Source organism: Myotis lucifugus, unplaced genomic scaffold, assembly GCF_000147115.1.
Source record: "Myotis lucifugus unplaced genomic scaffold, Myoluc2.0 scaffold_87, whole genome shotgun sequence".
NCBI classification, from domain to species: domain Eukaryota; kingdom Metazoa; phylum Chordata; class Mammalia; order Chiroptera; family Vespertilionidae; genus Myotis; species Myotis lucifugus.
The window spans coordinates 3,025,296-3,042,004 of NW_005871135.1; the positions used below are offsets into that span (position 1 = coordinate 3,025,296).

The window sequence follows — 16,709 nt, forward strand, 5'->3', positions numbered from 1 at the left end:
ACTTCTTAACTGGGTAATCATTAGCCCCTCAATAAAGTGGGAAATCCTACCCACCCAGACTATCTATAGCAGACGTTCAAAATATACCAACACCTGAGTACAAACTGAACCCGATCCTCAAGGTTATAATGGGAAATATAAGATATTCTGATCCTATAAACACTATGTGACACTTACCACATGCCAACCAAATGAACAACTTCCTGCCCTTAACACAGCCACAGTAGGTACTAGCAGCAGCTATATCGTCCCCATTTTCTTTACCTTCAAACATTAAATGCCTCATGCTCCTTGCTTTACTCCTCCCACAATACTGAAAATTTCATAATTCTCATTTCTACTAGTATTTCTTACTTCTGTGCCTTACACCGGCTATTTTCCCCTTTTCTGCTAAAAAAGCCCTTTACCCAGACAAACTCCTATCCATTCTTCAAAACCCACTTCAGGGCCTCACTTATGCTGAGACGCTTTCTCCCCAACCCCAACAGTTAACCTTTCCTTCTCTGCTACCTCCACACCCTGCACATCTGCCTATTACAGCAACCCCTGCACTCCACATTGCAATTCCTTATTTACAAGTCTATTCACTCTATCAGAATGTAAGTTATTCCAAGACAGAAACTGAATCTGTCATACAGGTATGATAATTTTACAATAAAACAGTCTCCTCTGAGCTCACACTTCCTATTCTTATTCTATTCTTAGAACCTTGAAATATTAAACCACTCTAACCACACCAACAATCAAGAGATTGAAAAACCCTTTCAGTTTTAAAAAAGAGTTATTGATCAAACTTGAACGTTTATTCTTTCAAAAAGCATCTATTAACTCCCACTACGTGTGCCAGGTACTGGAAAACCAGAGATAAATGGGGTGCTCACGGCCTAGCAGAGGAAATAGACAACACCCCGATAAGTGCAGACCCGCATGCGAAGGGAATCGATGTGCCTGGTACAAGAAGAGAGGTGAGCGACCTGAGGGAAAGGTGGCCCAACTCTACGTGGAGGGACTGGAGAGCGTGTCCTACAGCAGCTCGAGCTGGGCTGGTCCTTGAACCTAAGGAGTGTATCAGACCTGGGGAGGCTCTCCAGCTAACGTGCATGAAGGAGCAAAGGCAAGCAGGGAGGAGAGGGAAGAAAGGAGAGAAAGGGGGTTTGAGAATCTTACACCTCTGATCAGGAACCCAAGAGACAACAAATAACCAAAAGAGCATTGAAAGTAACAGGCAAATACCTTTTTCTTAAGTTCTTCTTGAGAAAAATGCTCCACTTGAAACCGATTGTGCTCTTCAAGGCAAATACTTAGATAAGATGTTTGATCACTATAAAACGAAAATGGTTCTTCTGCTAAAAAGAAAACAAAGTGGCGGGAGGAGAAAAAGAAAATCAGAAATAGATCCTTCCAAGATCAGTCCCAGTGCAATCCATCTCTGGCAGTTTGAGTTGGGTGGGGGTGGGGTTAGAAGGACAGAAGTAGGCATAGGGAGTCTAAGCTTTGGAGCAAAAGTAATTTTCCCTTCTTTCTCTACAGGCTGATGTCTCAAAGTGTGGTTTCATCATGGGCTGCAGAAGCTTTCACTGTAGCCAATTCTGAATTATAATTTGCATATCAAGTGTTGTGCCTGAGTGGCACAAGAAAGTGGTGATTTCAGTTTAAAGGAGGGAATGATTCTGTTTAGGTGAGAATACAGGAAAATTAGATGTGACCTTCAAGGGTAGAACTCAAGGGAAATAAATGCCTAATGTATTTTTTACTGGCCGCAGAGCCTCCATGGTAGCGAACATACCCAGTGCAGAAAATGCCTGCTACATCTTAGATAAGAGAGTCGAGTCACCTACATAAGCGCCCGCTTGCTCTGCAGCAGCCGTCTTCAACCAGTGTTCCGCAAGAATGTTTAAAACATGCAATACCCGACTCTGTAGTCAGGGGCACTGACCTCTTTCCCCTTAGATTGTCAAATAAAAAAATGACAACAGCCAACACAACAATAGCCGTCCAGTGGTGTGAATAAACCAAAATTATACCCTTTTGTTGTTGTTGTTAGATCAGCAAAAAAAAATATATTTTGGTGTGCTGCAGAATGTTATAGTTAGTTTATGTGCCGTGAGATGAAAACAGCTGAAATTGCTGCTCTGCAGCAAAGGTCACATTCTAATAGGGAGGGAAGGGGCAGGCTGTTTACTGAGTGAGGCGCATCCACAGACATGACCTCATTTAACACACGGGGTAACAGCTGCTACACTTAATGCACTAGGAAGAGCTGCACTTCAAAGGAAGATGTCCTGGCTCACATCTGGGTAAACCAAGTCCCACTCCACCCCTGAGCCTCATTTCTTCATCTGTAAAATAAAGTCAATACCTACAGACTGGGAGAGAAAACACTGACAGTCACCATGAAAAAGGACCCGCAGATGAAATCCTGTGGTGACTCATGTCCTACTGGAGTTTAGGACTCCCTTAGAGTGCAGTCCCAGTCCTCCAAGTGGAAAAACCAAAGAGAAATAAATACAAGAGCGTGTACCTTCCCGCCTCCGTATTTCACTGATCTGTTCCTCCAGCGTCTTTTGCAGATTCCGATAGGTGAGCACATCCCGCTCCAGCTGCTTCCGCAGGGCAAGGATGTTGTTTAACTCAGCCTGCAGGTTGCTGACACTTGGTAAAATAAGACAACAGAAATTAAAAAACAGACCCATTTGTGCTTTAAGATGCAAAACCCTGCCAGCCTTCCCTTTGATTTTTATGTCATTTGTGGTTGTTTCTGTTTATAAAAGTAAATATGTTTATTATAGGAAATTTAAAATATAAGACAAAAGAATAAACAAAACAAAAATTACCATGATCCCACTACCAATAAACACTTGGTAGACTGTATTTCCTCCCAATCTTTCCCCCTGAGTATTATTACAAGGTTGAAATGGATGTGCAATGCTAAGTTGTGTGTTCCTCACTTAAATATTTCCCTACACATTTGGAAATTGTTTGCAAACATCACTTTTTGACTCTGTAGCATTAACTCCTCCCCTATCAGTGCGCATCGGGATCACTTCCAGGTTTTTGCTACAGATGGAAATAAGTGAAAATAGTTTAACTCTGCAGAATGTCTCTGTTGGGAAATGCCTGTGAGGGCTTGGGCATAAAAAGGGAGGCTCTCCGGAGCCCGGTGTCACCTGGCCCCCGGGCTTCAGAAGAGAGGAGACAAGAGAGAATGTCTGTGTGTCACTCCAAAAAGAGGTGGTATAGGGTAAGGGTGAGGGACAGGAAGGGAGAAAAATGAAGAATAAAGAAAGTCAATAAAAAGAGGGAGGGAAGGACCAATTTAAAGACCAACAGAACTCCACTGTGGTTGGTCAGCCCCGCCCAAATACATGGTGGAATGGGTTATCTTAGGAGGGAGAGCCAAGTATGACATCAGGGTGACTGTGACACAGTGCTAAGCTATATAGAGAGCAACCTGGAACTCAGAGGAGGCCATGAAAATGCACACCTCCCAGAACTGGCATTGACCTTGGGGAGGACTGTCCAACAGAATCCCTCTGACGATGGAAATGTTCGGTGTCTGCACTATCTAATACAGCAGCCACGAGCTAAAAGCGCCTACAGAGCATTTGAACTATGACTAGCACACCAAAGAACTAAATGCCTAATTTTTTAAAATTTAAACTTAAATAGTCACATGGTTAGTGGCTCCTAATTGGGCCATGCACGTCCACAGGAAGGACTGTGAACTCCTACTGCTGTGCACACGGCAGGGGTCTGAACTGTTACCCCAGCTCTCAGAGGAACAGAGACTCCAGCCGAAATCGGAGTAACATAAACAACGCTTCACTGAACTCGGGGCCTAAGCCTTGTTCCACACTCAGGTTAGTTTCTTAAGACAAGTTCCCAGCAGTGCAATGACAGTTAAACTATATGAACATTTCTCGAGACTACCAAAACACACTAACGCGTCAGAAAGCCTCCTTTTTCGGACACCAAGTAATTTATCACTCCCTACCCAGCATCTGACCCATCGTTCCCTGAGAGTGTCCATCAGCACTTTGGAACTGTCTATGTGGCTTTTTCTAGGAAGAGGGCCCGTAAGCTTTCAACAGACTTTTCAAAAGGAGTCCACACCCCGAAACAGATACAAGCTATTGCTCTAAGTATGTGTGCTGCAGACTCAAGCCCCACTTCTCCTTCACAAATTTCTTTCAGCTCCATCCACCGGACTGCACACATAAATCAACATATATTGGAAGGAAAATAAACCATTATGTCTAATCTTCTATGCTCACTGCTTTGACGATGGCTCATTGTGAAGCCGTCTTCTTGCAAAGCCAGGGGCCCTACCAGCAACTTGTACCTACTTCCATTTCAAGACAATCATAATGACCAATTTGTCAGGCTGATGGAAAACCTTCCAGAGTGTCACAGCGCAGCACGCGCTTGGATACGGCTGGGCTGCAGACACATTTAACCAGGAAAAAGAAAAAAGGAGATTGTTTTAGCAAAGCTCGTGCGATTAGGGCTGGGAAAGCTAACTGCTTCGCTCCCTCTTCCATTCGCTGCTGCGCCCCTGTCTATTATTTATGTTTCCCCAACTCCAGAGTCTTTTCAAGGTGCAGGGATTTGGTGGAACAAAAGAAGCAAAGGAAGTAAAAGCCCTGTGCATTCCTTTCTCTGGAACGTGGTAGGGAAAGAGGCAGAAATGAGCAGTCAGAGACCCAAGCACCAAGAGGCAAACCACCAACAGCTAGCTCTATGACCTCAGGCCTTAGTCCTAATTTCCTCCTCTGTAAAACAGGGTGGTATCTTTTCTTCAAGATTGTCTTGAGGATTAAATGAGGTGTTATATGGGAAAGAACACAGCATAGTGCCCAACACATACTAAATACTCAACACATTATTTCCTTCCTTCCACATATCCTGAAAACTTCCCCAAAAAGATAACATTTGTAAGCCAAATGTCTGATTCTCATGAGTTACATCAGTGATTCCCATCTGGAAACAATCCTGGCACCCAGGGAACAAGTGGCAATATCTGCAACACTGACAGTTGTCACAACTGGGGCGTGGAAGGGAGCTACCGGCATGTGGTGGAGAAAGTCAGAGCTGTTGTTAAATGAGACAATGCACAGCCCCTCCTAACAAAAAATTACCCAGCCTCAAATCCCAATAGAGCCAAGCGTGAGAAAGCTAAGTCCCAGGGAAGCGAAAACTGTCTGAGTTCTCAAGAGATGTCTCGGGAAGGGCAGAGGCTCGGGAGCCAGGGAGGTCTGAGCTCTGGTTGTTCCAAACTGTAGACGCCTGGACAATACCCTGACCACCTCCGAGAACTGACTTCCACTCCTTGCCCCATCTAGTCCCACCCCAGCCCCAACCAGGAAGCCATGGCAATCTTGTTCCACAGTATCTCTGTCCATTTCCTCTGCTTCTGTGCTGTTTTGAAATGAACCCCAGACATCATCCCTTTCACCTGTTACTATCTTGGTGCATAGAGAGATGATTTCTTACTATGAGAAATCACTGAGGCCACCCCTGTATTTACAGATGGGCAAACAGCGGCCCAGGGCAGGCCACTTGTCTGTGGACACAGAGCTAGGGCTACGACAAGACCTCTAGCCTGTAATCAACTCTCCTCGCCACACTCCCAGGCACCAAATCATCCCAGCAATTCTGTAAAGACACAAGTCACTTGAGTGAGTTGTGGGGTTCTGTCACTCATCATCCATGTGACTTTGGACAAGTCGCTTAACCGCTCATGAAAAATGCTTTATGGAAAACAGGAATAACAGTATTACTTACCTCACAGAACTTCTGTGAGGATCACTGGAGATAATACATAGAAGCACCTTCTAAATCTATAATAATGTATTATAAAAATCTGAGTGAAAATCCTAAATTTATTGTCAAGAGTCAGACAATTCTTGCTAGAAAATAGGTGTATCTGGCTTAAACAAGGCAGTCACCATTCAAGCACTTTGAGCTTCCTAGGCAAACTTTGCTGCCTCAGAAACAACCAGCACTTATTCAAATAAGTGCTCACACTCACATATGTGTGATGTCCAAACAGAAACCCTTACCTGTCTGAGTCCTGCAGAGATTTTACCAGGTGGGCATAGATGTCCTGCTCTTTCTTTAAGACCTGAATCAGCTCTTCATAGTCTAATTGTTGCTTTTCCTGGAAATGACAATGGGTATCTGACATTAAGAGAAGAACTTTAAAAAAGCACATCCTTACATTATGCAAACCTAGGTGGGTGCTTCTGGTTTCTAAATCCAAACAAAGGTGATCCCTAGTGCCGGGCTCTGGATCAGGCCACGGTCAGTGAGCACCACCTGCAGGAGGAGTGGGGAATGACCGGCCATCACTTCCCTCTGAATAAAGTGGAGCTGTTCCCAACACTAAATAGCTATCACAGAGAACCATCATAGTTACCCTATTTGCCCATCATCAAATAGCCATCCCTCAGAGCTTCTGGTTATTATTTTCACAACACTATAGAGAATGCCTTTCCACACTGCTCTTGTTCAAAAAAAAATTTCTAAACCCAAACCTGACAAGTATTAGGAATAAGGGACTTACATTCAAGTAGAAGAGGTCAAGTGAGTCGTGCATCCGAACAGAGTGATGCTACCAGTACAGATACCTGACTGGAGCTCTGCACCTAGCAGCTACGTAACCCAGGTAACTAGTTAACAAACCCCTATGAGCTTTAGTTTCCTCATGTATGCACTGGGGATGTAATTTTATGAATTAGCCTTCACAAATGTGAATTTTTATTTTATTGATTTTTTTTTAGAGAGAGGAAGTGGGGGAGAGAGAGAGGGAGAAACATCGATTCATTGTTCCATTTATTTATGTATTCATTGGTTGATTCTTGTATGTGCTCTGACCAGGATCGAACCCACAACCTTTTCGTATCGAGACGACACTCTAACCAACTGAGTTACCCAGCCAGGGCACTATGAATTTATTTTTAAGGTTCAAATTTTGTCTCTGCCTCTTACCAGTTCTGGGACCTAGGAGGTTATTTACTGAAGCCTTGGTATTCCATCTGTAAATGGTAGACAATAACCACCACCTTGTGGAGTTATAGAGCAGATAAAGTTAAATGTGCACTATAAGGGATCCCGAGAGAAATGGTCAATGCCAGTATTGGGGCAAGAAAATCAAGGACAATACAATTCTGTAATACCAGGAAAGATGGAATTGCTTAAATAATGATGCAGTGTGTTTCCAGAAGGACAAAGGAGCCAGTCTGAAAAGGCCACGTCTGGCCATGGCCTGTATGGCTCAGTTGGTTGGGTGTCATCCCGTGCACTGAAACATTGCCAGTTCAATTCCTGGTCAGGGCACATGCTGGGTTGTGAGCTTGATCCCTATGGATGGCATGCAGGAGGCAGCCAAACAATGCTTCAACATTTCTATCTCTCTTTCCCTCTCCCTTCCTCTCTCTCTCTCTAAAAAAACAAACAAACAAAAAAAAAAAAATCAGGCACTCCTCCTCCCGGGAGCATGCCTGTGCCTTTTCCTTTTCCTTTGCCTTCCCCTTCCTCTTCTCCCTCCTTCCCCCTCTCACTCCCTGCCCCGGCATGTTACCATTATCTTCCTCGCCCCTAAGTGCCAAGGGCCCTTCCTTTACCTCCATAACTTTTTCCTAAGGCCATTTCTTCTAGGAATTACTTCTTCTACCTCTGTGATTTATCAAAAAAATGTTCTCTTAAAGTTAAAAAGAAATCAATAAAAAAAAAATTTTTTAAGAAAAGGCCAACTCTGGAATAATTTGAGCATCAAAATAAATAACAGTAGTAACATTATAACCTACTGAATAAAATATGAATTCTTGAGTCCATATTGATATGAATAAATGAATAAATGGGAAGAAGAGTGCGCTTTTCTTTAAAGTAGAACAACAACTAACAAATGTAGAAGGAATGATGGAATTAGAAAACTCACCATTTGCCAACCATCGTGGGAATTAATAATTCAGCCAAGAAACATAAAAGGAAACTAGTGGGTGAAAGTTTGAAGATCAAGGTTTTTACATAAATTCAGAACCCCCCCACACACACACACACAAAAATACTTCTTAATTACAAATGAAAATAACTATAGCTGAGACACCTGGCAGGCACCATCTTCAAAAAGTTATCAAAGTCAGCGTGGCCAGTAATGGGACAAATTGAAATCATGTGCCATCGGACAGGACACAATGAGAACACAGCACCGCACCTGTGATATTCCTGCCAAAGATGCCTAGCCACCTGTTTATGGGTCTGAGGGCTCCTGTGGGCAGCACAGTGCCTGGCACAGATCAAACGCTGCCACAATACGTGCAGACCTGATGACTAAATAACTAAGAGGCAACACAGGGACCCACATGAATCTTAGGAGCACAGAGTCTTGTGGATATTTTGCATAATGGAGTCGGAGTGAGTCAACATCTTCCTAGAAGCAAAATGTTCACCCTTGTTAAATAAATGAACTCTTTGGAGCCATTTGAGCCATTTCATCAATCACCTATTCCCTTGTGTTGAATCATGCCCCATTAGAAAGAGCTGACAAACCAATGGGTCTCCTTGGCATAGAGGCAGAGGGGTGCCAGGAGGGCAGTAAGGAGAGGCACCTCTGAGCAGGAGCAACCTCCATGCTGTCCCTCCAAACAAGAAACAACCCAGACAGGAGGCCACTCATCCCACAGGAGACACGATCACCACGCATCTACTGTGTCTGACTCTGCAGTTTGTTCTCTGCAGCCCAAGAATACCACCCAGACAGCTCACCACCATCCCCTTGGCCCATCTGAGAACTGTCCCTAAAACACAGGGACGAGAGAGGGAAGACCCCTCTCTCCTCTGCGAGCCAGACCCTGGGTCCTCACAAAACTAGTATGATTCTCTCCAGAGATTCAGAAATGTGAACTGAAACACCATCAGTCTGGGAGTTGCTGGGTGTGACTCATGTCAAAGACAGAGTCCTAACCCTGGCCAGTGTTGCTCACTAGTTAGAGCATCAGCCTACAGACTGGAGGGTCGAGAGTTAGATTCCCAGTCGCAGGTGGGTGTGTGGGCGTGCAGGAGGCAACCAACTGATATGACTCTCTCACATTGATGTCTCTCTCTCTCTCTCTCTCTCCCTTCCTCCCCTCCCTTCCTTCCACTCTCTCTAAAAAATCAATGGAAAAAAATATCCTCAGGTGAGGATTAACAAAAACAAAACAAAATAAATAAATAAAAAGACAGAGCCCTAGGATGAAGCTTCTGCTGTCCATGGGCCTGGTACAGGTTCACTCTCCCCAGGCATGGCTGCTGGACTCTCCCCTGGCATCTGCAACACCCTCCTTATGCTACCAGTAAACACTCCGGTTCACTGCTAATTTGCTCAAACTACTCAATGCTGTATATTATGTTGCTGGCAACCAAAAGAACCTTAACTAATACACTACATTATTTCTAATCCTCTCGGGAAATTAGCATGGAATTCTCCATTTTACAGATTAGGAAGGTGAGTTCCAGAGAGATTAAAAGACCTGACCCAAGTCCCAGAGCTAATAAGTAGCAGAACTGACATTCCAACACCAAAGCCGGGTATTTTCTACCCTGCCCCAGCTTCCTTAATGACATGAAGGAAACACATGCAATGTGTTGACCACAATCTGAAGAGATAGTAACAAGAGGACTTAATGGCTCACTTCTTGATAATGAGGGCAATTTAGTGGCCTGGTAGATGGGTGGTGTCTCTCTTGTAGCTATGACACAGCCCTGCAATAAAGATACTTAATACTCAGGAACTTCAGCAGCGATGTTCCAAACATGTCAACAGCCAGGATCTAAAAAGCTCTGGCTGCTGCAAGTTTAATATGGTCAGTGGTTTTACTCTCTGTTCTTCAATTCCCTGAGCATCCGCATTGATTCTCAGGATCACACAATAATTAGAAGGGAAAGAGACTGCCCAGAGTAGATGGGGACATCATTACAGCCTCAAGTTCTTTGTAGAAATGGGAAGAGGATAAAGCCTAAATTAACACAAAATGGCCAAGGGCATAGCAGAAGAAATCCACATTTTCTACAAATAAAGAACTGCAATCTGAAAAGTATACCTTTGGGAGTGGGGGGGCGGGGGGAGGGACTATAGCCTCTAACAGTTGGGATTTCTTAAACTGACACCTTGAAATTTACAATTCCTAAATGATAACTTATAAATCAGGGGTCCTCAAACTACGGCCCGCGGGCCACATGCAAATACAAATATTGTATTTGTTCCCGTTTTTGTTTTTTTTTTACTTAAAAATAAGATATGTGCAGTATGCATAGGAATTTGTTCATAGTTTTTTTTTAAACTATAGTCCGGCCCTCCAATGGTCTGAGGGACAGTGAACTGGCCCCCTGTTTAAAAAGTTTGAGGACCCCTGTTATAAATCCTTATTCATAATTTGCAATTAGTCTTGCAGAATAGAATTAAAACCTTTGCTAAAATATTTAGGCATTTTGCACAATAATTTAAACATCAGGTTCTAAATATAAGGGAAATGCCCATGAAATGACTTTACACTTGTGGTTATATGAAAGTACAAACACCACCCAGACCCAAAAAATCTAAACACAGAGAGGTGCAGATTATCCAATTCAGACTGTTCACTAGATTCATGAACATGTTATTCAACATTTACATACTTTTTACATGACTAAAACATGATGCAAAATACCAAAATTTAACTAAATGTGTCCATCTAGAACACCTGATGGGGTGCTATCTTGTTTCAAAATAGACTGTACCTTAGACAGGTTAGAGTGTATCCTAATACCCAACTAAATTTGGTCAAAATAAAATAACTATACGTAGGTTAGAATTACAAAATGTCAATCCTGTGAGGTTTAGTTATCGGATTTACCCAACGAAGTGACATAGCCAAGAGAGGAATCCAGGCCTGCAGACTTCTGGCCTGGCTCTAGCTCCTCACTAATCTATGCTGACACTCTTATTCCAAAGACACAGAAAAATGCAAACCCATAAATGGTCAAAGTTAAGAAAGAGCTCCCACTGTTCAGCCAATGATGCCCTCTGGACCGAACTGATGCTGCACACATGTAAAGCTCCTTCAGTGCAATGGCTAGTACTGATGCTAAAATACTGAAGTACTTCTACAGCCATTGTAAAATAGCCCCTGATCCATCCACCCCAACTAGCCCAGCTGTCCTGGGCCCTCCCTGTAGACTCCTAGGAACCTCTCCAAGACCCAGTAACTATAGTGTTGGTCCCTGGCACACAAGCAGGCCTCCAGGACCCTGCTCCAGCCCTACTGCCTGAGTCTATTCCCATAGCTGGGCCCGTGCTGCACCAGTTAATTATTTTGAGAATCACCCTTTGCAAAACCACACATCATGATCAGAGCCATTCATCAGAGAACTAATTTGTGTAAGAGTCTGTCCTAAATGCATGAACTTAATTAAAGTCAGCTTTCAAAACTTGAACTCCTTTCCTTTCCCATATCTGGCTGCCAAGTTGCATTTCATTCAAGCTGGGGTCAGAACAATATCTACGCATCTCTCACAAAGCAACAGAGTCATTCATTCACTCAACAAGCACTGGGCCAACCACTGGACTAGATGTTGGAGCTCAACACGAGTGTCAGTTCTCTACCTCTGAGGTGCCTGCCATGGTGCACAGGGGCTCGAGTGAGGGGAAAGCAGAAAGGTGGATTCTGTAATGTCAACACAAGAACTAAGTGCTAGGATGGGTGGGCGTGCACAGTGCTGTGCACCAGAGAGGAAGAGAGACATCACTATTAAGTGGGTTCAGGGAAGGGGCCACAGAGAAGGTGACACTAGAGGGCCATTAGAGATGTTCAGGAGTCACCGGGTGAACAAGGAAGAAAAAGGCATTCCAGGAGATGGAACAACGCGTGCAAAGATGGCGTCTTTAGGAACCTGCAAGAAGTTGGCTGTTGTTAGTGATGATAAGGAATGAAAGAAAATGGGACTGGAAGATAACTTGGACCAGATAAGGAAGGGCTGCTGTGCCCTTTTTCATGTGCGTTTGAACAGGAAAATGTTCTTAACACTTGCGATTACCTAGTACTTGAGAGGTGAACCCTCCAGAGCAAACATGAGGTTCATGTTTTAACGAGCCGCAATTTCTGTTTCCTGTGCAGTGCAAACACTAATGCTCGGCTGCGGAATGCTAATCTGTAAGTTACACAGACTCACGGCCCCTCCTCTTACCTGTTGTAAGCTCAACTATCAGCAAAAAGGCATCTGAGGCTTCCTAGATCAAAGGAATTACCAAACATGTGTCAGAAAAGAATATGAATTCGCATGTGAACGTCCCGCTTCAGGCACGCTCACCTCCGAGAAGATGCTTCTGCTGCCTGGTGACTGTTGAGAGGAGCACTTTTCTGTTATTAAGTCTTCACTCCTGAACTTGAGATCCTCCGCAGTCATTAAATAACGATTTTGCTGAACTGCTTCTGAATCTTTGCCACTGAATTTCTAAAGAAACAAAACAAATCATAAGGAAGTTTTCATCAAAAAATACATTAAGAGATTATCCCCTGCTCTTTAAGGAAAGATACTATTTTTCTTCACAATGTCTTCTAAGGAACTTCCATCATCCCCAAATACTGGCAATTACAGAACTGTAATGCACCCCATTTGTGTGTTATTACAGCTGGAAGAGCGGATGCCAGCATGGTGGTGGTCATTACAAACCTTCCTTCTGGCACCACTGAGACAGCCTCCCAGCAGGTGCGGAGAGCAAAGCCCAGGCTCTGGTCTCATGGGGCTGGGTTCCAATCCTGAGTCCCCCTGACCAGTGTGACCTCCGGGTCTGTTTCCCATCCCATGGGGTTACTGCAGTGATTAGGGAGATTGTATATCACAACCACCGAAGGGCAGTGTCTCTTGAAATATTAATAATTTGATAAAACTTGAACCACCCATATCTGTGTGGAGATTTGACTTCCAGGAAGAAAAAGGCAAGACTGCAGACACTGCTCTGGGGTCTGGTCACACATGTAAAGCTCCTTCATGCTGATGCACAATGCAGTTTCCCCGGCCCGACCCCTGCAGAAGAGGTGACAAGCAACAACACGGCAGAACTGGAGACCATTTCTCTGGTCTTGTGCCCAAGTTCAAGCATAGAATCTAGACTACCTACTTAACACCTGGTAACCCCTGAACTAGGTTTCTGCACTCTGTCAGAAATTCAGGGCAAGAACCACATCTTATTCCTTAGCCTATCAGAATTAATTCATCATGTCAAGCTTGTCAGAAAAATTAGGTGAACACATACCAAAAAGCAGCAGAGACAAATTTCTGTAAAAACCCATTGACCTGTAACAGGAAAAACTAGGAATCAAATAGCCAACACTAAATTTCTAGAATTGTCATCATATTGTTGTGCTTGTGTTACATGTTTATCTTTATTATTTTAAAGTCCAATTATACATATACTAGAGGGCGGGTGCACGGATTCATGCACGGGTGGGGTCCCTCAGCCTGGCCTGCACCCTCTCGCAATCCGGGACCCCTCAGGGGATGTCAGACTGCCGGTTTCGGCCCCATCCCCAAGGGATGTAGCAGTGCCGAAGCAGCGGTGGCGGCCCAGGAGGAGCCTGAGCAGGGGCCAGGCACCGTGCTTCTTCTGCTCATCCCAGCCCTACTGTGCCTGCTGCCACGCCGCACCGTAGTGCTGCCCCTGAGGCATGAGAGGCTCCTGCCACCACAGCTGCCAGCGGTGAGCCGGGCTTCTGGCTGAGCGGCACTCTTGCTGTGGGAGCGCACTGACCACCAGGAGGCAGCTCTTGAATTGAGCATCTGCCCCCTGGTGGTCAGTGCACATCATAGCGACCCGTCAACCGGTCAAGGGGTCAACCTGTCATAATGGTCACTTAGGCTTTTATATATATAGATATTAATAGTACTGTAAAGCTTAAATAGAAAACAGTCACCTCCACCTCTCCACTTCTCAGCTCTTAGTCCCAATCCCAGAAAAAAACAACTTGCAAATCTATAGCTATTTTGTGTTATTTACTTCCACATTTCTATATTAGCTCCTATTCCCACATTTCTTGACTTCTTACGGTGAAATTTTATCTATTGGCTCCTATCGCAGAAGTCTTAAAATTTAGCTCTTATATCATCAGCCCCCCCACACACTTTTCCTAATATTTATGTCACAATTTTAGTAAATCAATATTCTGCATTTACATTACTATGGCCATGCAAATACTGTTCATGGCTCAGCCATACATACTGAGTTCCATGATTACATTTCCTTTCCTTTTCAGTTCTTTACTTTTCTTGGAATCAGTAAAAACTGCTTTGTTCTGTTTGTCTACTTAGTTCATAAAACTAAACCATATACTTAATGTTAATTTACCTCTAAACTCTAAAACAGTGGTTCTCAACCTTCCTAATGCCGCGACCCTTTAATACAGTTCTTCATGTTGTGGTGACCCCCAATTTCATTGTTACAAATTGAACATAATTGAGAACCAAGATGGCGGCGTAGGGAGTGGTCCTGTGCGTGCTGCTCTCTCACAGCATCATTGAAACTATCAACTATGAGGTAAACAACCACCACTCAGAACCATGGGGAAGTTGGCCCAGTGGGAGATCTACAACTGGAGGAAAAGAAAGAAGCGCAGTGAGACTGAGTGGGAGCTACGGAGGCACCAAAACCAGAGGTACGCAGTCACACGCCAGGCGGGCTGCAAATGGATTCGCGGTTTTTTTTCAATCGGAAGCGGTTACGAACCCTCGAATCCTCTGGGCTTGCTCGGGGCGGGTCTCTGAGGCCCCAGATCCCACAGGGAGAGGCGGCCACGGCCTTGCAGTGGTCGGAGAGCGAGGGAAGCTCTGACGCGCGGCTGCTCGCCGGCACTGAGGGACAAGAAGTCCTGGTGTCCCGGGGAGGCGAGGGGCGCGGAGACGCCACCATCGCTATTTCCTCCGCACTGGCAACTCCCTTAGACCCCGCCCTATCATCCGGGCTGTGCCAGAGGCACAAGAGGGAATGACTGTGCTTTTACAAACTCTCAAATCCACTGAGCTGGGTTCGGGCGGGTCTCTGAGGCCCCAGGCCCCAAGGCGAGAGACGGGCACGGCCTTCCAGCGGTCAGAAAGCGAGGGAGGCTCTGGCGCTCGGCTGCTCGCCGGCACTGGGGGACGCAAAGTCCTGGTGCCCTGGATAGGCAAGGGGCCGCTGAGTCTCCGCCCCCGGCGACTCCCTGTGACCCCGCCCTACGCAATTTACATTCCCATCTGGGCTGTGCCAGACTCACAAGTAGAAACGCCTTTGCTTTTGCAAACTTTCAAATCCACTGAGCTGGTTCGGGCGGGATCATGAGGCACCAGACCTACGGGGAGAGGCAGCACGGCCCTGCAGCCATCAGAAAGCGAGGGAGACTCTGTCGCACAGCTGCTCGCCGGCACTGGGGGACACAAAGCCCTGGCAGAGATTCAAGGGGCCGCGGAGACTCAGCCAGTGCTATTTGCTCAGCCATGGCAACTCCCTGAGATCCAGCCCTAATCAATTTACATCCCCATCCAAGCTGTGCCAGGTGCACAAAAAGACCCACCTGCGCTTTTGCAGCCTATCCCAACAAATTGCAGACTTCAACTGCTCGCAGCCATGGGAGACACACTCAAGAAGCAGACCCAGGAGAACCAGGATGGCGGCTAAGGAAGAGACCTGTGCGTGCTACCTCACACAACAACATCGAAACTACCAAATATCAGACAAACACCTATCATACAGAACCATGGGAAAGTTGGCCCAGTGGAAGCTCTACAACTGGAAGGAGAGAAAGAACATTGAGACTGAGTAGGATATGCAGAGACACCAAGTACAGAGCCCAACCCAACAAACTGCAGATTTCAACTCCTCGCATAGAAAGAAGCGCATTGAGACTGAGTAGGATGTGCAGAGGCACCAAGTACAGAGCCCATCCCAGCAGGCTGCAGATTTCAGCTCCTTGCATCTGGGAGGGACGCAATCGGGGGGCGGAGTCGGGTCCAGGGCAGGCCGGGGCTGGGCCTGACTGGGCCGGCACTGTGGAACCGCTGTACCAGCAAGCGCACAAACATGCCCACTGGTTCCAGTCTCTCGTGGGGCGCTGGGGGACAGCAGACAGGCAGTCTGTGCACTTGGTGGAGGGCAGGAGTGCTGGATGTTCAGCCACCAGGAATGCCTGGAGATTTTGTCTGGTGGGAGCCGCCGGCAGGGGACAGAAGGCCAAACTTCCTGTTTCCCCGGTAAGGCTGGGATGGCCCCGGTGAGGTCGGGACAGCCCGGTGAGAACGATACAGCCCCGGTGAGGTCGGGATGGCCCTGGTGAGGTTGAAACGGCCCCGGTGAGGTAGGGACGGCCCCGGTGAGGTTGAAACGGCCCCGGTGAGGTAGGGACAACCCCGGTGAGGTTGAAACGGCCCCAGTGTGGTAGGGACAACCCCGGTGAGGCTGAAACGGCCCCGGTGAGGTCGGGACGGCCCCTGTGAGGTTGAAACGACCCCCGTGAGGTAGGGACAGCCCCGGTGAGGTTGAAACGGCCCCCGTGAGGTAGGGATGACCCCAGACAGGTTGAAACGGCCCCCGTGAGGTAGGGACGACCCCGGTCAGGTTGAAACGGCCCCCGTGAGGTAGGGACGACCCCGGTCAGGTTGAAACGACCCCCGTGAGGTAGGGACGACCCCGGTGAGGTTGAAATGGCCCCCGTGAGGTAGGG

The 16,709-nt window shown here is 46.1% G+C and overlaps 1 protein-coding gene across 6 annotated transcripts in view; it reads right to left on the reverse strand.

Moving 5' to 3' along the window:
• CDK5RAP2 (CDK5 regulatory subunit associated protein 2) overlaps positions 1–16,709 on the reverse strand; it is a 157,200-nt gene that overhangs the window by 68,411 nt on the left and 72,080 nt on the right. For 3 of the 6 annotated variants that reach the window (XM_023755935.1, XM_014457880.2, XM_023755934.1), the window contains exons 14-17: positions 12,328–12,471; positions 6,063–6,160; positions 2,522–2,652; positions 1,234–1,343 (exon numbers count right to left, since the gene is read on the reverse strand). In XM_023755935.1, the coding sequence (XP_023611703.1) occupies positions 1,234–1,343; positions 2,522–2,652; positions 6,063–6,160; positions 12,328–12,471 (483 nt within the window). Of the gene's footprint in view, positions 1–923; positions 1,092–1,233; positions 1,347–2,521; positions 2,653–6,062; positions 6,161–12,327; positions 12,472–16,709 lie in introns of all 6 variants that reach the window. The other 3 variants (XM_023755932.1, XM_023755931.1, XM_023755933.1) reach the window with 2 other exon arrangements.